Source organism: Cyprinodon tularosa, unplaced genomic scaffold (genome assembly GCF_016077235.1).
Source record: "Cyprinodon tularosa strain WSP-4 unplaced genomic scaffold, ASM1607723v1 ctg46, whole genome shotgun sequence".
Lineage (NCBI taxonomy): Eukaryota > Metazoa > Chordata > Actinopteri > Cyprinodontiformes > Cyprinodontidae > Cyprinodon > Cyprinodon tularosa.
In genome coordinates this window covers 383,066-404,870 of record NW_024039185.1, presented here as the reverse complement: position 1 = coordinate 404,870, position 21,805 = coordinate 383,066, and the positions used below count along the sequence as shown (strand labels likewise).

Here is a 21,805-nt window from a genome sequence, read left to right as displayed (position 1 = left end):
TTAACAGTTTTAAGGATGACCCAAAAAATACCTTTAATATATTTAAAACAATAGCAGCACAAATGATTATTTTAACTGCACAAACCTGCGCTATTAAATCATGAATTCAGTCTATTTGCCAAGTTTTTTCACATGGATGGGGTGTCAGCTTCTAGCAGCTCAATGTCATGATTCCTTGGTCTTTAAATGGGTATGGATGGATGTGTGTTTGTGTGTGTGCATTGTTGCTCCTGCAGGCAATGCAAAATAAATATGACAGACATCAGTATTTTGATTTAAAAAAAACTATTTACATCAAATTAGTAAAATTATCTATGAGTTTTAACACAGACATCCCTATAATCTGACAAGAATTTCCTCACTGACCCAAAAGTTGAATAGTTCTCTTATTTTCTTTTTTATGAACAGCTTAAGTGTCAGCGATTATACAAAAGATTGGTTGTTTTCCTTGAAAAACAACCTTTTCTGTTTGTATCCCTCCAGTTTCATGGTCACAGGTGGTTTAATCTGTCAGAAAATTACCGTTAATAGCTCCAGAATTAAAATGTCTTTCTCTGCCTTAAAACACAATAAAATAGCATTAAACTTCATGCACAGCTCATCCATGGCTTTAATGTTTGTGGTTCATCCATCAAGTTTCCAGGAAAGAGGCCACCAGAGAGTGAATTCCCTGAATGAGCCGCCAACCAATGGGAAACAATGTGCTGTTTCACATAAAGTCATACAAAGACTTTTTTTTTTGTAAAGACGTGGTTTATTTTCTGCTGAAGAAGCTGGTGACATTACATAAGTGCAAAAGAACTGGTTCACAGTGGAAGGACAAAACTCAGTGATGCTGATGAAGAGCTATGAGGGTCAGAGAGTTATGATAAACAGAGCTAGAGTCAACAGTAGATGCAAAGTATTCTTAAAAGAGCAGAAATAACACTAAGCATCAGATGCAATCCTTTTCCAAATCCTGAGCTGAGATAGTTCTCAGAGAGCGAGAAGAGAGGAAGAGAGGAGGAAAGGGCATGGCGGACGGAGGAGGGGAGAGGCTGGGTGGGACAGAGATGATGGATGGAGTGTCCAAGAGGGACCCATAGCTGGATTTCTGCAAACACATCGAAGAGTCTGCTGCAGAACCGTGGAAAAACACAGGAGGGTCCATGGGGTCTGTTGGAACATCTGCAGGCAGAAAGGTCTGAAATTCAGTATGATGTTAAAATATTATACTTAATTAGAATAGAGGGGGAAAAATATCACTTGCTTTCATTTATTCAAAGATTATATTAAAAATAAATTCTGTTTATGACTAAACAGAAAACTGGACATACTAAAGGATGATCACAGAAGTCGAGAGGTAACAGTGCCTTGCAAAAACATCCTTGCTTCAGTTCTTTTCCCTTTCTTCAACAAAGTTAACTTCCTTTTAGGATTATATGCTACATGTCAATTCAAACTGAAAAACTCACAGAGATAGAAAGATGCAATTAGAAGAGTTTATTGATACAATAGTTTTAACTTTGGCGCTCAGGCCTCGGCAGGAAACATAAACGCTGATTTATACTTTAATGCAGATAAACTGATGTATGAGAATAAGGATATTTCCCCCGGGCCTAAAACTGGTGGTGGAGTTTAGATAGATGAAGTTTGGTTAAACCATAGAGGCTGGTATGCAGGGTGATGCTTGAGTTAGATGTCACTGAATGAACAAGGTTGCATAAACTGTCCATGAAGAGCAAGCATGAAGCGACTGGGGAGAGAAAAAACTCCCCTTGGGAAGAAATCTCTGGCAGAACCAGGCTCAATCATGGCGGTCTTCTGTCGGACCGTTTAAAGTGACAGGGAACTCCATGAAAGTCTGGAGGGACTACACACTGGAGGTGAGGTTGAAGGAGCATCGAGGAGGAGTCGGATGAGCTTACTACAATGGTGGAGAAGGGGATGGAGGTGGGTTGTCTGAATCAAAGTCCGACATAGGAGCGACGGATCTTGCGCTTGTTGAAGAGCAGGCCTAGAGATGATTTGGAGTGGCTTTTAAGTTGAGTGCTGGAAGATGATTGGGCATCGAGGAAATGTAGCTTGAAGTGGATTGGCTGCATCGGAGGCGGATCAGCCTCAGATTGAATGGAAGTAATCAGAGTTTCTTCAGTTGAATTTCAGCCTTAGCTTCATTACAAAGTATGCATAGCTGTAACTTGAAAATTAAAGATGTTTATAGCAGGGTTACATTAAAAATAAGAAGATGGAAAAGTTCCTCTGGTCAAATGAGGCCAACACTGAACTATTTGGCCTAAATATGTAACTCTTTGTGAAGGATAACTAGCACAGCATCACGCCATGTTGGAGAGATGTTGTTCCCCAGTAATAACAGTGAAGCTGGTTTGTTTGGTAGAGGAATGGAGCTAAATCAGGACAAACTTGAAGGAAAACCATTTAAAGGCTGGAGAAGACCTAAGAATGGGGTGGAGCTTCACCTTTCAGCAGGAAAACCAACCATAAACATACAGGCAGAATGGTTTAGATATATTTAAAAGCTCTAGTTAAAGTCCAATTAACAATCTTTAGAAATATTTCAGCCTGGCATCCAACAAGATTTCTATAACCTGTAGATGTTCAAAACAGGGTTAAAGAAAAATACTAGCTGCACTTTTCAGATTATTTCCTACCTTTAAATCCGGACAAGTTGGCGTATATTTCCATTTTTAGAGTCATGTATATTTTAGAATTTCTAGATGTAACATGAAGAGAGTTCAAGAGTTTATGAACTGAGTCTGATTTCAGTACCAAAGTCGTAAATAGACACGAAATCATATGAAATATTTTTTGAAATCATCCAGTGTTTTGCAAAAACACTGGATGATTTCAAACTCTGAATTTTACATATTTCTTGAGAAATCCTGCAAGGCCGTATCTTTATGAGTGGCTTCAGTTTGTATTTTTGTGACATCACAAACATAAACCTAACCTTTGACCCCAAGAACCTCAGAAATAACAGCAAGCTTTAAGTGATTGCTGCATGCCTTTTTCTTTGTTATTGGAGTATTTAGGAGACGGGTTTATTCTGTCACATGCAGGCCCTGCAGAAAATATCCAGTAGACTTATCGATGCATGAGGTCAGTCCTAGAATGATGCAGCCTTTTTAAGGAAGATGTATAACAAACAAAAAAATTCAAACAAGATATTTTGGAGATTGATTTTATGTCACTTCTAATTATTTTTAAATTCCTAACCGAAACCTTTGTAGGTAGGACCCCGAAACTGTCTGCTGCACAGGGTCCCAAATCCTACTTTTTTTTGTGAACAGATTTTAGATTTTTATTGCAAAATATTACAATGGTTGAATGAAAAAAGCAAAGTTTTACACTGAGGTTTCACGATGATGTAACTTAGCCTAATCTGCTATTACTTGCATCACATTTGTTATATTTAATGCCTGCAGAAGAACACTATAATATGCTAGAAAATAACTTTATATTCAGTGCCCACCATGGTGGGGATGGCAAATACACTATTTAATCAAATCATGGTCAAGCACTTAACCCGGCACGTATATGGAATAAACAACAACTTCTATTCAAAAAACAAGAATGAATTAACAAAACTCATTCAAGACAAACATGTTTAAGTTTAAAACTCTTGACTAAATGAGTGAAACTACATCTAGCTAAGCTACTATATACACAAAGAAAAAAGAAAGTGGCTGAAAACCATAATTAAAAGAAATGATGCAATGACATAACAGCGTGAAATTCATTTTATGTTTGATATCCAAAGTTTATCTTGAAGAGTTTAGAATGAGGTCAATCTAGCTTTTAACTAATTCTGAGCGATTTAAATGCGTTCTAATAAATTCACAATGGAAATCTAAGGAGGTGAATAATACATTATTTGACCAATTACCATTGTATTAAATTATTTGCTTGATCAGAAATCAACAATCTTTTAGTTAATTGATTATTAACCTTTTGTAATTTTTCCTCAGCCAATAGTTCACTAATTTTTTAATTTATTTTTTATTATTATTTTTATTTTATTTTTTTATTTTTTTATCCCAAATCCTACTGAAACCTGACCAGGGTAGGCATACCTTTGATAGGCACCGTTTGCAGTATTTTAAGCTGTAGATGCAAACCAGCACAATAAACGTAATACAAATATTTAGATGCAAACATAAAAAGCTTTTAATCAGGCACATATAAGGACATACCTGGGTCATTGTTGAGCTGGGTGTGCAGGTATTGGTGTTTGGTGTAGAACTTGTTGTAGATGCAATACAATGCAGCCATCAGAGCAACAGTCCCAACAGATGCAGCGATAAAAAGGCCTATCTTTGCATTATCTTTGTCCACATGTGCATCTGTAAAACAATACACAAAAATGTAAAAGAAAACAACAATAGCAAAAGATCTGCTGCTATAATTTACAAATCAAACCTAGAGTATCTGTAACTTTGATTTCCCCTAGATAGAAGTTCTAAAATAAAGCATCAATCTTCAGCACTCACATGTTCTTTTAGCATTTAGACTAGCTGTGTCATCCTTTATGAGGAGGTCCCGGAGGTGCGGTGGTGCAGGTGGAGGTGGTGCTGCAGGGCCCTGATGGGCGCTGATCTTTTTCTCAGACTGCAGGGTGCTCTGTGAGCTGCTAAGTGGAAACATCATCAGCAGGCACAGAGCTGCCAGGCCTCCCATGGTGATCATCAACTACAGAAAACAAAAAAAAAAACAAAGCAGAAAGACTATTTAAACTCATCATTCTGTTATGTATGTGTTTGATTTGAAATATACCATTTAGATTCTTTATTCATATTCCTGATATGCCATGACGTCAGCTGGGCTCATACGGATGTTTGAAGGCTAAAAGTGTTTTTCCATATCCCAGCTGGATTTAATGCACCGCACTTTACTTTCAGCTAAAACAGGATCCCAGATATTTTCCAACAACACTTCCTTCCACTTACAGACACTAAAAGCTTATGAAAAAGATTGTTTTTACCTGAGGTTTGGAACCAGGGTGCAGTTTTCTTCTCCTTGGGTGTTGTCCTCTCTGCCTTTCAGGCTAACTGAGGTGAGACCGGATCCAAGACGACTGAAATCCTCTGAGGCATTGTTAATTCTATGGAGACACCTGAAAGAAAATCAACCATGCAAGCCTTATGTGACAGAGACAATGGTTTTTAAATGTTGTGCATAAAGCTGACATTTAGACTTAAGACAAAATCAGTCTTTTCAAATTAAAATATTGCATAAATTTAATTAAAAAAAAAGGTCAGATTTACAAAATTATTTTATGAAGAAGGGCCTCTTCATATAAGTGAGGCATTTTCTCCCCTTCATTATGATGTTGAGAATTAAAATTAATAAATATATTTCCCTCCGTTATATGCTCTTATTTACCTCCTCAGTCTGTTTTACAACAATAATTTAAAGGTTTAATTGTTTAAATTGCCTGAAACAGAAGCAGCTTAATTGTAGAAACGACTAATTTTAAGGTAGGGCGGGATTTAGCTCTATCTAGTGGCAGTTAAGTAGTACAGCATCTTAACAATAGTGCTTAGCCGATTTATCAATTAATGGAAAAAGTTGAATAAATGCATATCATAAATTTTTCTTTGTTTGCGGAAATTAAATAACCTAAGTTAATGTTTAATCTGATTTATGATTATTAGTTATAATTAACAAATTGATTGATCTCCATACATGGTGAAAGAAAACTTTACATTTGTATTACAAACATTTTTACCTGATTACTTAATTTTTACCTGATTACTTAAAATGAGTAATGTGGTTTATTGCCTGACAGTCACTTAGTATCGCTCCTTACAATAGGGCCAGTCTGTGGGTCAAAAAGCAAACAGCTTAAGAAAGCAACAGAGTTAAAAAACAGTATCACTAAGGTTTAAATTCAAGACTTTAGGTTCACTAAGTTGTAATCAAACATATCCTGAAAAGACTCATCTATCATAATATGAAGAACATTTACATTCTCATACAGAAAACTCAGTCCTGCTTCCCTGCTTAGCATTTTCCACATCAATAAATAAAAATGCAATAAGAATTAAATAAATTATTTTCTAAATATATTTTAAAAACTCAAGAGAACTGAAATAGGTTTCAGTCTTCCTTTAAGCAGAGCAAACCTTTGTGTACTTTCAAAACCACAGATCCTGCTACATCAGCCTAGCATCGCTGCCTTCACCTGATCTTGAATCTGTATCAGATTATATACCTAATATAAAATATTTTGTGTGGCGAGGTGGGTAACACTGTTGCTTTGCAGCAAGAAGGTTTCATGTTCGATTCCCGGCCTGGGGTCTTTCTGCATGGAGTTTGTCTCCCTGAGCAGTGTGGGTTCTCTCCGGGTACTCCAGCTTCCTCCCACAGTCCAAAAACATGACTGCTAGGTTAATTGGCTTCTCTAAATTCTCCTTAGGTGTGAGTGTGTGAACAGTTGTTTGTCCTGTTTGTCTCTGTGTTGCCCTGCAATACACTGGCGTCCTGTTCAGGTTGTACCCCGCCTCGTGCCTGTAGACAGCTGGAGATAGGCACCAGCACATCAGCTGGCATGAAGCTAAAAGTTTTGTAAATAATTGTTTATGAACAAACTAACTAGATGCCATAGAAATGTAGAAGCAGCTTAAACCTCTAAGCTGAGGGCTGTTTCATCAAACTAGTTGGCAAAATTCAGTTTATTCAGAAATCTTTTAGCATGTATTCTAAACAACGTCTTGTATGTTTTTTTTTCTTTTTTCATTTAAAGTGTTCAGTAGTTTGTAGTTCAGTAGTCTGTAGAGAACATTTGACGACTTTTATTTTTCTTCAGTTCAGACAACACACCACTGGCATCTCTAATTTAATGTTAGGCTACGGTTGTAGCTCATGGGCTGTATCTTAGCTTCTGAAAGCTGTATGAGAACCGAATCCAAACTATATTTCAATAACATGTTTTCCTTTCACTTAACTTTCCATTCTTACACTTGAATACAGCCTCTAGTGAACATCCAGGTTCTTCAACAATTACCTCTTTGTGGCTCAGTGGATGTCTGCTGTACAACTGTGCACACAATTATAAAGTTAATCAACTGTTAGTGGTGAGAACATTACGCATAAATGGTCTGAATAGTTTCAAATAAGCAGAAGTCAAAATACATCTTACGTTAACCTAATTCAAACAAAATTTAACCTTTTGAATACACTGTTAATAGTAACATGCATTTCATTCCCACGCTCCATTCGCTACAGTAGGTCATCCGCCCCTCTTTAGAAAGAAAATTACCTTCAGCTTCATGTTTCAGACCACCTTGTTCCATCAATGTGAGGCGCCAGATAAGAAAAGACAAAGCAAGTAAAATAAAATACGCGTTTCCATCAGGATTTCAGTAAAAGTCCGAATTTGATCCTGACCTTTTATAGAAAGGTATTGGGAACTCTTCCAGGCAGCTCCTCAGATGTTTGTCTTGGCCCACATCTTTATGGGTCTCAGCTTTTCCCAAACAGATAATGGTGCAGATTTCACACGGCAGGTAGCAGAAGTTATTATGGTGGAGAACATGAGAGCAGAAATGTTCCCACTGTCTGACTTTCCTAAAGAGAAGACAAAAACCTATGGAAATCTGAGTCAGCCCGAGCGTAAGGTAAGAAAACATCTCTGGAAATAAATATCACCAGTATTAAATCGTTATCCAACAATCAGACTTTTGGAACCAAAAAAAAGGAACAAAAACTGATCCTTCACTTCTGCTTGCATCTTTATGTTTAGGATAATTTCTTATTACTATTTATAGAATCTGTAGCTTTAAAATTAAAAAAAGAAAAGTTTGGAAAAAATGAAAGCAGGTAAAAATAGGCAGAAGTCTAGGATATTGTGCTGCAGAATCCTTTATTATAACAGATAAAATCTATTTTTTACATTTGCTTTCCTACCACACACACCCAGATCACGTACCCATCAAACACAAAGCTATAAAACATGAAAAAAATCTGAAACATTAAACACTTTGTTCTTTTATGAAAGCAGAAGGCACTTTAAATACAGCATTTTATGTTCATATGAACCATGTTGAAATCAAATTCACATATAAAAGTGAAAATATGACAAATAAAAACTCAGAGAAGACAAACTCAGATGCATCTACAAGCAATCTAAACTAAAAAGCCTTATCTCATGCAAATTTAAGTCTAAAGTTTTCTTTTTTACATGCTTTATTTACATATTTACAAAAGACAGATATGTGTTTAGCTCAATATTTCATGACTGATTCAGTCAGCAGAAGTTTCCTCTTAAAAAAAGCCACTTTAATGGCAATAAAACCACAAATAAATGAATGCTTTCAGTATAAATACTTTGTTAGGGTTCACATTTTGGAGTCGAGCGACATTTTTTTGTAAAGTAGAACAGAAAATATCCTTTACTGTGCTTCAGGAAAAGTTCAGGTGTACCACAAGAAAAGTGGCAAAGATGGAAATAAAAAAAAATAAAAAAATAAGGTTCAACCGACATCAATATTTCACATCAATATATGCATCAATGTTACTGATATGGCCTGGTTGGTTTAGGCATCAAGTTTAGATTGAACTTAAGCTACGCTCATACTGAAGCTCTTGATGCTTTAATCCAATTTTTGGATGAAGTCAGATTTTTTTTGCATGGATTAGACTACTTCTTAACTGCAGCCTCCATCAGACTTCATCCTGAACGTTTCACAGCCCCGACGCAACGTCACACAGCAACGCTCAGGCCACAGAAGTAACAACAGATATATGCATCTCTGTGTGATTATAAGTTGGGAGCCGATAATATAATGATGACATCTTACAACGAAGAAAGTTTAAAGAAAAAGGAGAGCAGAAGCAGTCTGCTTCCAAAGTGTTTTTTTGTTTTGTTGCAGCAGTGACTGTTATGCTGGAGTGGAGTTTTTATGAATGAACCATCAACGCGAACATGCTTTAAAACTAAAATCAGAAGCGTATCAGATTCTAGAACAGGGTCGTTCTGACTGCCTTAAAAAGTTGGATAAAAAGTTGGAAGAAGCTAACAAACACCAATAGCAGAGAATCTGCACCAAGTGCAAAGGTTGGCTCACAAGGTAAAAGCACCAGCACCACAGCATCATAAGGGACTCAAATTTGAATCATTCTCAAACTCTAGTCCTGCTACTTCTACAGGGTCAGCCACCTGCAACTTTTAGATCCAACAACCGACCCCTACAGGAGCTAATTAGCACAACCCAACTGCTGCTATTAAGGTAGTTTGGCCTTCAGTCTGGTGTCCAGAGGAAATAGACATGTAGAAGTAGCAGGACTCTGAGGTGGGGGATTTAAATTAGAGACCACTGGTTTAAAATGAACTGGTTAAGTGGACAGCATGAAGAAAAACTGGGCCAGTCTGAAGCTGGATCTAATATGCAGATCACAGCTAATAAATGAAGCGACCAATCAGGTGGTTAGGAGTAACAGCTTCAAAAAAGGACCAACAACCAACACGGTTAAACAACCAGACTAACGGTGTCAAAGTAACAAGTTCCCGACTTTAACGTGCATTATAAAGGACGTTTCTATCCATTTTTGCTGCTTTAAAATAATTGTTTTTTGACTCATAGCAGCTGATTTCCTACCTACTTCATGAGTGAATGCATTAACTGTAGATCTACACAAGTTAGAATTAAGTTTGCCTCGTCAACAAAACGCAGGGGGGACAAATTCAGATTTTTCCTCTACTTTGGGTTAGGGCACTCCGGTCAGAATCAGAATAAAACATCTTGTATGGTTTAAGTATCAGCAGCATCAGACACTAAATGTGTGTAAATGTGAAAAACTAAAGCTCCATATTAGAGTGTAATGCCCAGAAAAGGAAAACTCAAAACATTTATATTCAACTTTATAAGTCTGATATTTATAAACTAGTTGTAACTTTAAAAAAAACTCTACCTCTTAGAAGAATCAAGAGTTTGAATCGAAACAAGGAATCAGAATCAAACCCCAACGAAGCCCAAACCCAGATGTTAATCAGCTGATTAAACCGTTAATATGCTGATTTAGGAAGCATCCCTGCAAAAATATGTTGTTGATGTTTTAATCCATCCTGATATTTCCTCAGGCTGCCCTTAGTGTAACAATCACTGTAAACATTTACTGTGCTGTAATACAATACTGTACTGAAAAGTACAAACCAGAGGGGAAAATTCTTCTCTGCAAATAGTTTTTGGCAGTGATGAGCTTCAAACAGCCTGGTTGATTGGTGTTTTTAAAATAATAAAAAGGTTTTCCCGTCACGCATGGGTCCAACCGGTTAGCTTCACGGTTCTTTATGAAGCTAACTAGCCCTTTATTCTCCGTCAGCTCTGCAGAAATGGCTCATGTTTTCTTTTCTTTTTGTTTTTTTGCTCATCTCGATCAGAGCAGCAGCATCAAATCTCCACATTGAAATCTGTAAGCTCCATTTTTTTTTTCAATATCAACTTTTTAAAAGTCGTAATTGCAGGAAAATAAAATCATCTTGGTAAACCATGGGCCTCTGGAAAGCCATGGATTTAATTTAACTTAAGAATAAATAAGGGGAAATACTTTTAAATACTTAAAAATAAAATAAATCTGTCAAATGCATGCTGTAAAAAGCAGTTCAATAAAAAAAATGTCTGAAAATCGCAATTTAAATTCATTACGGCAGTTCTTGTGTTTCCTCTAGGGCTGAAACAATGAACTTGATTAATAGATTATTGAAATAATCGTCAACTAATTTAGTAATCGATTTATCGTTAACTGGAATATAGAGACTGTAAAATACATCTTTAGCTGAAAGAGAAACTCACTTAGAGCAGTAATAATATCTAAATTGTAAAATAATATATAAACATTTTGCAATTAAGATTAAAAATAAAACTTTTCCGTCCGTTAATATGCCCTATCCAGAACTCCTCAAGTGGAAATGTTTTAGTTTCACCTGGTTTACTTTCGTAATAAATCTTTAAGGAACCTTTGGCCATACAATTGCTAATCGAAAAAATAATCAACAGATTAATCGTTTTGCAAAATATTCGTTGGTTGCAGCCCTAGTTTCCTCTAAGATTCAGTAACCAAGAAGCAGTTCCTTTGGTCGGGTTCAGACATGTCGGTCATGGGGGTTTCATCGCCGTTGACAATGCTGTAGTGACCCGTCTCCGTGTCCCTGTGCGTCGGCCGTCTCCGGTCCTGCACAACAGAGTGGATAAAACCCACAGGCACCGGCAGCATGGCAAAGATGATCAACAAGGCCAGAACAGCCAGAGCCCAGCTGGGATACGGCAGATGAATCTCAGATGCCTGAAATAAACCATAAAAAATAAACACTTTAAAAGAGGAAATAGAAGTGCAGCTGTTTGGAAGGTTTTTTTTCTCTGCAAGGAGACATGAAGCCGTTTTTGGTTAATGTTTTTCCCTAATGGTGCATTCACTCCAAATGCGTTTTGGGCATCAAAACGTCTGATTTGCATGCAAAGTCTATGGAGATGTTAAGAGTTTGAGGAGCACATCTGAGTGTTCTGGCATCAGAGCATTCCATGTTGGAGTGTAGAAATTTGAACGTTTGCTGCAGGACGCCAGAGCGCCAACCAATCAGAAAACCTGATCTAGGGATTTTTTTTCCAGGAGACAGACACTACATGCAAGCTCTTATTACTTCTGCAGAGCTTCAACATATGAAAAATGAATACAAAGTGTTTAAACCCCAAAGGTTTAAAAATATAAACAATAAGCAGGGATAATGGATTGTTATGTACAAAGAAAAGAGCGAGTTCTGATGATTATTGCTGCTTTAAATCAATTGCATATTCCGACACTTGCAGTTTTTTTCCCCACAACCTTAAAACCTCTTTGTATTCATTTCGAGCCGCTATGAAATGCAGCAGGAAATGCCTCACAGGCTGGTCATAAAATAGAGCTCGCAGCGGAGATTTTCAGCGCTGCTGCCAGCCGGTATGCGCTCCAAACAGGAACTGCATATTTTACAGGATTATAATCCGGATCATCTGACTACACAGATGATGCTTTCAGGTGGACTTTCTCACTTAAAAACATGTCAGAACTATTTTTGCCATTTCCTCTAAAAAAATAAAGCAAACCTGCTCTCTAGCTTGAAGCTACAGAAGAGAGCAGATAAATACCGTATTTTCACGACTATAAGGCGCACATAAACGTCTTTTTTATCTGTGTTGTAACTGAGACTTTTGAGACCACCTCATTGAGGAGATGATGAAAGAGTGGCTGAGGGAGGTGTTTGTAAGGAGACCAGGTGGTTTTTTCCTCTCATCACCATCGCTGTTCATCTGTGACTCCATGCATGCCCATCTCTTAGCCGATGTGCAAAACATGGTGAAATGAAACGCTGTGCTTGCTGTTATTCTGGGAGGTCTGACAAAGGAACTTCAACCGCTCAACATCGGTGTGAACCAGACGCAGCAGAAGCAGCGAGTTTACATGCAAAGTCAATGGTTGACGCGCGTATAGGCGCAGCAAAAGGTCCTGCAGCGCATTTTGAGCAGCAGGCTCAGCGCGTCGGGAGCATTTAAGCATCTAACGCGCTTGACGCGCCGCAAACGAGCTGCTGCTGCTCGAGATGGAAAAATTTAAGTTTTGCTGCTGGACGCGCCGCATCAACCAATCATCGAAGCTGATCTGGGAGCTGACAGCGAGACAGACACAGCGCTGATGATACAGAGCGCTGTGATCACTCCTCTGAAAAAGTTTATTAACGCCTAAATTAACTTAAAATGCTGAAACCTGCAGACAGAATATGTTCGCTTTTATTATCCTGGTGCCTGCAGTTTGGATTATTTAGATGAAAAACCCCTGCCAGCCGCCGCGGTGAACCGCGAGGAGGCGACCCGGCCAGAGGCTGCTGTTGAATTAAGTTTTCAGGTGGATTTTCCCACTTAAAAAACATATTAATATATTCCTACTGATCACAGCAAATATAGCTGCAAGGCAAAGAAAGGATAGAGTAGCTCCGCCCAACGCGTGTCAGACAAACTTTTGCACCGCGCAGAGGATATGTAGTAGAGGATATGTAGTAGAGGATATGTACTGGTATATAAAACCCGCGCCCTATAGTACGGTGCGCCTTATGTGTGTGTTAAATACAGTAATGGCACACATAACTGAGACTGCGCCTTTTAGTACGGTGTGCCTTATGCTCATGAAAATACGGTAATTTGTGTTTTTGGGTATCAAGGGGCTAATTGCAAACCTAACAAATATTTACAAAAATGAATAAATATACATACATTCTTCTCTTCCTTCATAAACTTACCGTTTCATGATTCCACGACATGTAAGTTGGCGTTTTCATGAACATACGAACGGTCGTAGCGACCAGCAGCCCCAACATGGCCAACAGGCAAACGTATTTCCACAGGTATTTGTAAATGACGTAGGGCCGCCAGCCCAGCATTGCCTCGATGTCGTCAAGAAATCTGTGCAGAAAAAAAAAAAAAAAACATGCGATCAGCCTAAACTCGTGGAGACTGGTCATCTTTCATTGTTGAGCTGATTCTCACCTATCAGCTCCATAAAGCCAAGACACGCTGAAGGTCTCAAACACCACAACGATGATGAGAGGTAGCGTGGCGGAATAGTCGTCAAACATGGTCACAAAGTAGTTCCCACAGCGTTGGGTGAAGAGCAGGCCGATCATAAAGCCGATAACGCAGCTGACAACTGGAGCCATGATGGAGGAGAGTTAGGAGCAAAACAGGAAAAACGGAGTCCAACAGATCAGCTAGGCTTCATGCTTACCTGTGAGTTTGGTCTTGTTTTTCGCCAGAAATTTGAACCGGTCCCTGAGAGGCGCTAGGATCCCTTCCATGGTACCGAACATGGTGCTGAGGCCCAAGTTAAGCAGCATGAGGAAGAAGAGCGCCGACCAGAAGGGGCTGCCGGGTAGCTGGGTAATGGCCTCTGTGAAGGCAATGAAAGCCAGACCTGTGCCCTCCACACCCTGGAGGGAACAGAACTGCCAGCTTTAGCTCATGTTTACAGAGAGTTACACATTCAAAGCTCCAAAAGCGTATTCCTCACCTTCTGCATTTCTTTTTCCAGGTCACACTCTGTTACATTACCAGGGATGGTTTTTACATGTTGCTGAAACCAGTTTCTGTAGCTATCTACACTCGGGGAGCCCAGGTCAGAATAGTTGAAGGTGGGCATCAGGCCTGGAGACACTAGACCTTCATTGTACTGCTGTAACAGCTTCCTTGCGTTACTGAAAACAAGAAAACATCTAGATTAAAGTTGGAATTGAGGGAAGGATACAAGAAAGGAAGTCAAACAAAAACATATTGTCTCAATCTTTTCCTGTTTGAACCTTCACGGATTAAGGAACTGTAGACAAATTAATTTCTAACGTGAACCATCAGTTTAAACCTTCCGGAAGATTGAACCTACTTTTCAACGCAGATCTTGACCTCTCTTTTAGCGCGGAAGCCCAGCACAGCAAACACCACCAGAGTGGCCAGCACAGACGTCATGAAGTTGATAAAAGAGACAGTGAAGGCATCACGGTGGCAGTTGTTGTTCTTGGGATTGTAGGAGGAGTAGGCGATGATGGATCCGAAGCCGAGGCCCAAAGCAAAAAAAACCTGTGTGGCAGCCTGACGCCAAACCTGAATGTCGCCCCAGATCTCCAGCTAGGGAGAAAAAAAGGTGCATCAGGGACACTGTCCTCATTTCCCCTTCCATGATAGCGAATTGATCGGGTACCTTAGGGTAAAACATGTGGACGATTCCCTCTGAAGCTCCGTCCAGCATGAGCCCTCGGATCAGAAAGCAAACTAGCACCACGTAAGGAAAGATGGAGGAGAAATACATCACCTGGCAAAATGAAAAATAAATAAATCATCTACTTTATTCAGGGTTTATACAGGAATGAGTAACTCTAATGTTTTTTAATGCTCTTAGAAATCATTTCAATGCCATCAACAAGTGCCAGTCCACAGGTTGCAGCCATGTCCGGAATTCCTCGTTTTCCAGCCACTTTTGTCGAAATTATTTTTTTCCTATTCTCTAGCCTTTTCTCCGCCTCAAACTTCTTTTTCGAACATAAGGCCTTACGATCAACCGGAAGCAGTTCCGGTTGATCCAGTTGATTGCCTAAAGAGTGATGGATGAGGATGCGGGGCTTTGCCTAAAGAGCGTCACATGAAGGGGTGGGGCTTTGCCTAAAAGCGTTGTATGAAGGGGGGGCTTTGCATTTTCCCCATTCTTTAGCTTTCTTTCCACCTCCTTTTCCGAACATAAGGCTTTACGATCAACCGGAAGCAGTTCCGGTTAATCCAGTTGATTGCCTTAAGAGAGTTGGATGGAGGGGCATAGCTTTCCCTTAAGAGAGATGGGTGAAGGTGCAGAGCTTTACCTAAAGAGGGTCACATGAAGGGGCGGGGCTTTGCCTAAAGAACGTAGTATGAAGGGGGGTGACTTTGCATTTTCCCCATTCTCTAGCTTTTTTTCCGCCTTCTTTTCCGAACATACGGCTTTACGATCAACCTGAAGCAGTTCCGCGCAAATATATCGCAATATAATATATCTGACAGAATTGTTTTTAAATAAAGCATTTTAAATGCCACAATAATCACATTTAATTCATTTTAATGCCAATTAAGGCCTTAATTAAAAAATATAATTTAATGACTTTTAATGACCTGCAGAAACCCTGTTATTCCTTCATATGAGAAGACAATTTGGAAAATAACTATGAGCAATTAAATCTGAGCAAGTTGTTGTTCAGTTATCTAGTGTATTGACTTCCTGTGGTGACCCCCGAATAAGTGAGCAACGGAAAATATAGCCGGTTGAAAATCGACTGTCTTGAATGTATTAGATTACAGATTCACAGCCAAATAGAAAAATGAGGTGTATTTAAAAAACTTTAACTTAATTATCCAGAATTGACCTGAATGATTACCTTGACAGAAGACTTGATACCCTTGAACATTCCCAGGCACACAATGGTCCACGCTGCAAACAGGCAGCCGACGATGTAGGGATTGAAGGAGCCCACCTCGTCGATGGAGTCCGTTATGTTCAAAGCTTTGCGATACCAGAAGTAAGATGTGGCGGAGCTGTCTTCACATTCTTTTTCTGGTAGAACAAGAGAAACCACCATCTGTGAATAACCTTAGAAAACTTTTAAAATAACCTGTCCGCTGGAAATTTCTATATATTTTTTTACCAGTTATATTCCCTTGGTTTGGGCAATGGTTCCAGGGCAACGGATACTGGAAGGAGCTCCCAAGATAGAAAAGACTCCAGGAAAGGATAACGTTGTAGTAGAGCGCCACAAAGAAACAAACCTTAATGTTTGGGAACAAAAACATGCATCTAGTTTAATCAAAATGAATATAGGTGTCACTCCGGACAGTTTTCTGCACAACCCTGTTAAGATAACACTAGTAAAACGCATAAAACAGCCTAAAATATTGAGGATATAGTGTTCTACAAGTATTAATGTGTGAAATATTCAACTCCTAAAGGACTGTTTAGAATGCAAAAATTGTTGCCTAAAATATTTCATGTGTTATGAGCTTTCATTTCTCATGCAAACTTAATACTTAGCCGGTAGGATAAAGTATCAGGCTAGATGCTCCACCAAACGTAAAAACATAATTCATATAAGCAAACATTTAATAACCTCTTTATTAGGCCCGAGCAGCAAAGCGCTGCGAAGGCCAATTGTAATTCGATTGTTTATTTGGGTCTGTTTTTCTAAGACTGCAAACATTCAAAATAAACTTCTCATATCATAGATATAAAATAACAGTATAGATTCATTTTATTCAAAAAGGTTTTCTGCAGTCCAGAAATTCCTCCTCCAGAGTTAAATATTTTTTGTTTTTTTATATTATGGAAAAAAAGCTTGTTCAACATTATGAGATCATTATTTGTCTGTATAGTTTTCATCCACACATGCTGAGTGTTTAGCATCTACCCACCACACAGCTGGAGTAGCCGATTCCTGCAAGCCTAGGAGAGATGTACTTCCAAACCCCGATGCTTCCCTGCCGGATGTCCTGACCTGCTGCCAGCTCCAGGAAGAACAAGGGGATCCCCATCACCAGCATTAGCAGCACATAGAGCAGGAGAAAAGCTCCTGGGAGGAGAAAACCAAAATCAGAAACTCCAACCAAAGCTAGAAACTCTATACCATTTTGTTTTCTTGTTTTTACTTTTAAAGCTTGTCATGATCAGTTATAAATGCCTATCAGTGGAAAAGACCTGGGACAGTTCAGCAGTGTTTGCATTTGCCTTTGTTACTCAAGCCTCTTTCCAACTGGAAATAGCGGGTAACGCATGTTTTTTCAAACATAAGTCGACCCGTTAACAATCAGCATTTGTCTCCCTTCTCACTGACAAAAAAACATGGTTACAACCCCTCGCTGGCAAGCTTCACGACGTTTGTCCCCCCGCTGCTAGGGGTGTAAATAATAATCATTTTGTATCGATCCAACAGCCGACGATCCGATGCATGGACACGTCCGCAGGAGTATCGATTCATACGGCCGAGGCGGAGAGGAAGTGGGAGCCAATTTGTCCGACAACAGAGGGACATGACGGCGAAAAATAGCGGGGATCCAGGTGGAAAAAGGGTCCCGGCGTTCTCGTGCACCTCGCTCTGCTAGCTGGCCCAACTTCACGAGTTGTTTTCCGCAATTTCGGTCATAAAAACAAAACAAGCCGGCCTCCTGTCTGCGGTCAACTACAATTTTGGAGAGATGCAGCGGAGTGTCTGCGGAGGGGCCGGGGACGTCGACACTCTGGAACTGAGGTATTGCATTGCACTCATTGCAGCTATTTTGTGCAGTATATATTTTTTTTTTTTGATGCAAGGCCTTTCAGAATCTATAACATAGTGTTATCATTAATTTTCAGTGAATGAGGTTTTAAGGCCTAGGTGGAGTGCAACTTTCCTACTTCTGTTATTTGCTGTTGTTTCTCAGATAAAATGCATAACGATATTACAGCTTTCAATTATTTATTTCAAATTTGAAACATTGTTTAGCCTGTAAGGTAAAAAAATAAATAAATAAGCCAATTAATCGAATCAAATCATATCGTGGTGTATTCTTGAGCATCGAAAATAATCGTATCGTTGGGTCAGGAAAACGATACAGAATCGAATCACCATGATGGATGTGATTTACAGCCCTACCCGCTGCTGCATGTCTTGTAACGCCATCACGCAGGATTAGCATTGATGCTGTCACCAGTGCAATAGATATAAGGAAAATAAACAATGGAGAGCAACAAGTAAGGAGGCCAATGCGTAGTAAGTGTGCTTTATTGTCCCGCTCTTTTATCTGTCCGAATCACCCTTACCAGTGCTGCTCCAAGTTTATGGAATGTAAACAGAGTTGTTTCGGTTTTTAGATCAGAAGCGACTGGTGCGGTGTGTTAATGTCTGTACATTAAGCTCAGTGGTATTACCTAAATTAGCGGGTCGCCCCGTCTCTTGTGTTCGCACAACATGCAAATCTGAGCCGAGGCAATTTTAACACGAGTCGCTTGCTGAGTCGTTTGACCCTGTTAGACAGGCGTCCATTAGCTGTTCGCACATCCACTAAAAAATTATTGTTAGTGGGTTTAATTGTGTTTTTTGGCCGGTGAGAAAGAGGTATCAGAGATGGTTTGGATCAGACAAACCAGATTTGAATCACATAAAAAGTGTAAAGGAGGAAACGGAAGACTAAACAGGGAATAACAAAATACCAGAGGCAGTTTAAAATGCCTGCTCTTTGTTTTACGCTTCTAAATCCCTGATTTAAAATAGCTGTTCTCTGTTTCAGATATAAATATTTAAGGAGCGTAAACTGCTACAAAATATTTAAAATGCTGCTCTTAAAGCGGTTTCATTTATTAAAAGAAGCTAGAATTTCCAGAAGGTCTAAGCTTGACAAAAATGGGCAATCAGAAATGAAACAAGTCTTAAAACAGCATAGAGGATGCTTCTCACCTCCGCCATTCTGGTGGCACAAATATGGAAACCTCCAGACGTTGCCAAGCCCGACGCTGAATCCCACCTGAGCCAAAAAGTATTCAACCTTGCTGTTCCACCCCGCTCTAGCGGGAGGCTCAGAGGCGGCCTGCTGCATGGCCTCGGTTCCGCCATCAGCTGCCGGCTCTACAGCTTCCACCTTGTCATCATCGGCTGGCAGAGGCTGCTTCTCCATCTGAAGCAAAAGACAACAAACATTTGTCTTAATAAAACCCATAAATCATCACAATAACTATTTCCTTTATTAGCTATACTTTATAGGACACTCAGTGAAATCCTTTTAAAATCCACATTTCAAGCCAATAGTATTATTGGAATCTAGGACTTTTTTCTAGGAAAGATTTTAATACCTTTTTAACAATCTTTTTTTGATGGAAAAAATGAATGCCAATGTAAAAACAAGAAACACCAAATTGTCATATATATATAAAAATAAAATAAAAAAAAGTGCTTCTATAAGAAATTCATGAAAAACACTGAGTATGACAGAAATACTTTTTTTTTTTTTATTGTCCAATATAAACATAAAGGCATTAATGCTGATACTGGTACTTACATTTTTTAGTTTATAAATCTAAATATAATTGTTAACTAGGCTTATTAACTTTCTAATTAGCGTTTTACCTTTTTTATACTTTTTAATTAGCTTTTTACTTTTTTTCCTTGACTTTTTAACTTTTTGATTAACAAATTACCTTTTTTTTTACTTTTAAATTAGCTTTTTACCTTTTTTTTCTTGACTCGTTAACTTTTTTTCCATCTAAATTTGCAATAGGTAATATATAATTCAAGGGCTCATCTAATTGGTCAAATGCCAAAATAAGATGTACAGCCATGTAGCAGCATCTTTGCTGATTGGCTGGATATAGATATTGTGGTTCTAGATCTTACTTGCCCTATAATGTGTTAAAACTGGTATCACAGTTTTTATCTATAAGATCAGGGGTCTGTAACCTTTATAGCTCAATTAATACACAAAACACAGTTTGTTTTGTTCCTTTGTTCTTTGAAAAAAAACAGCTAATTTCATTTGACTCAGTTAGTTCTTACCATAACAAACCACTGGGCTAATAACATCATTATTAGCATCTTCAACTCCCTATTTTATTCTAAACTCACAGCTTTGGACACCAGTTCATATTTTAACCCCAACCAACAGCTGGAACTGCTAGAAAACAATGAGTAGAGAGGCGGAAAAGTCTCTTATTCTTCCCTAACGCACGTGGACCACGGAGGCGGCTAATGCAGTCATTTAAATAAACCCGGAGCTAATTTCCATTTTCACCATTCAAAGTGAATTAGGCAGGCGACGCCACTTATATCTATGTTTACGTATAAGTAAAAACACATAAAGAAATATGACAAGTTTACCCGCGTGTTCTTTCCACAAAAGGTTGCTTCTTCCGCCTGATGCAAGAACGAGGCGATGCCCATGCCACACCCCCAGGAGATGCGTTCATGATCCCCTCGGAAACTGAGAGACAGATGCCGCCTACCTCTCCAAAATTCATATCAAGCAGGAAAAATGTTCATCTTACACAATTGTATAATTTTTGTTTGCTTTACGCCACTGCTCACAAATAAAAATAAACGCCTTAAAAGCAAATTTATTGTCAACTTGAACGAGCTAACACTGGATTCAAGACGCAGGTTTGTGGTTTGAACGTAACATTCCATCACTTGTCTCCTCCAAGATCAATAAATACTGGAAGGGATTAATGTTGAATTTTCCAACACGTGTTAGTATTTTTGTATAACAGTAGAGCTAAAAATTTAATTATAAACTAAAATAATAATAATATAAATGCTAAATATTTTACATTTTTTTATTGCATTTGTTTAACCAAGGTTTTATTGGGGTTCTCCCTATTATTTTTTTTATTAATGTTTAACAGATAATAAAAACAATGAAAAGCGCAGAAAACTGTGATTCTAAATTTAAATCACAGATACGTTGTAGGAGCAACAAACGCGCATACTTGCCACGTATGCTGCCTGCCTGCTGTGGAGGTAAATAAAACCTCTCTGATGCTATAGCGATCAATGACAAACCTCCACATCAAAGATGCACGGTAAAGTTTCCTAATTATTTCAATAATTAGTCACCTTCTCTTACCTAAAGTAGATCTTCTCCAAGAGGTTGTCCAAACGTCCTGACAAAGTCAACTTGAAACGTTTTCATTACCTGACTCCGCCCAAACATCTCCTATTGGAGGATAAGAAATGTAGTAAACAGAGATGAAAGTTGCTTTTAACACTTAATTCCAGACAGTTATCCCTGGTTATAATTTTAACTTTAACTCTTGTAGAGAAAGCATTTCTAGAAGTTCTATCACAAAGAGCAGGATTTGTGTTCTTTGCTGATTTCTTTATCTATGAGACATCAGGGCTTTAGGTTGCGAATTGAATACTTTAAGTTCTTTATCTGATGAAAATAGAAACTGCTCAACCCAGAAATTACTAGTAACTGATCATTCAGAAAGAAATAATCCCACATATTTAGTTTTTCTTTCAAACTAAGGCCTAAATGGGCAGAAATCACAAAATCCATACACAAACTTTTGGCTAAAGGTGTTGCTCTTTCAAAGCTTCTGGCACCCTCTTCTGGAGGCACTGCTTCAACACCTGCATAATCAAATTCAAAAAGAAATGTTTCAATTCATGGGATTAATGATAGGCCAAAGTACTGGGAAAAAATTGAGAAGCAAAAAGACAGAAAAGTCTAAAGATAGTTTATTGCAACCAGTTTTCTCCAAAAATTGACTGATTAGTTGGTCAATATTTGTGTTAAAACTGTCGCTA

At 38.5% G+C, this 21,805-nt stretch overlaps 1 protein-coding gene across 1 annotated transcript; it reads right to left on the bottom strand.

The window, feature by feature from the left end:
• Positions 1 to 11,021: 11,021 nt before the first annotated feature.
• LOC119793717 (sodium-dependent neutral amino acid transporter B(0)AT2-like) lies at positions 11,022 to 20,502 on the bottom strand. The gene is made up of 12 exons (XM_038300948.1): positions 20,375 to 20,502; positions 18,962 to 19,178; positions 16,944 to 17,101; positions 16,184 to 16,304; positions 15,917 to 16,092; positions 14,716 to 14,826; positions 14,401 to 14,642; positions 14,035 to 14,218; positions 13,753 to 13,954; positions 13,515 to 13,674; positions 13,268 to 13,430; positions 11,022 to 11,283 (listed from the first exon to the last, which is right to left on the bottom strand). Exons 1-12 carry the CDS (start codon positions 20,435 to 20,437, stop codon positions 11,044 to 11,046), a joined length of 2,037 nt encoding a protein of 678 aa, XP_038156876.1. The 5' UTR covers positions 20,438 to 20,502; the 3' UTR covers positions 11,022 to 11,043.
• Between the last annotated feature and the right edge of the window lie 1,303 nt (positions 20,503 to 21,805).

Bases quoted from the DNA above. Each gene is read 5' to 3' on its own strand.
- LOC119793717 (XM_038300948.1), bottom strand. From the start codon at position 20,437: ATGGGCATCGCCTCGTTCTTGCATCAGGCGGAAGAAGCAACCTTTTGT. The intron at 13,431-13,514 runs GTGAGAATCAGC...TTTTCTGCACAG, and splicing joins TGGCTTTATGGAGCTGATAG to ATTTCTTGACGACATCGAGG. The intron at 11,284-13,267 runs GTAAGTTTATGA...GGTTTATTTCAG, and splicing joins TGTCGTGGAATCATGAAACG to GCATCTGAGATTCATCTGCC.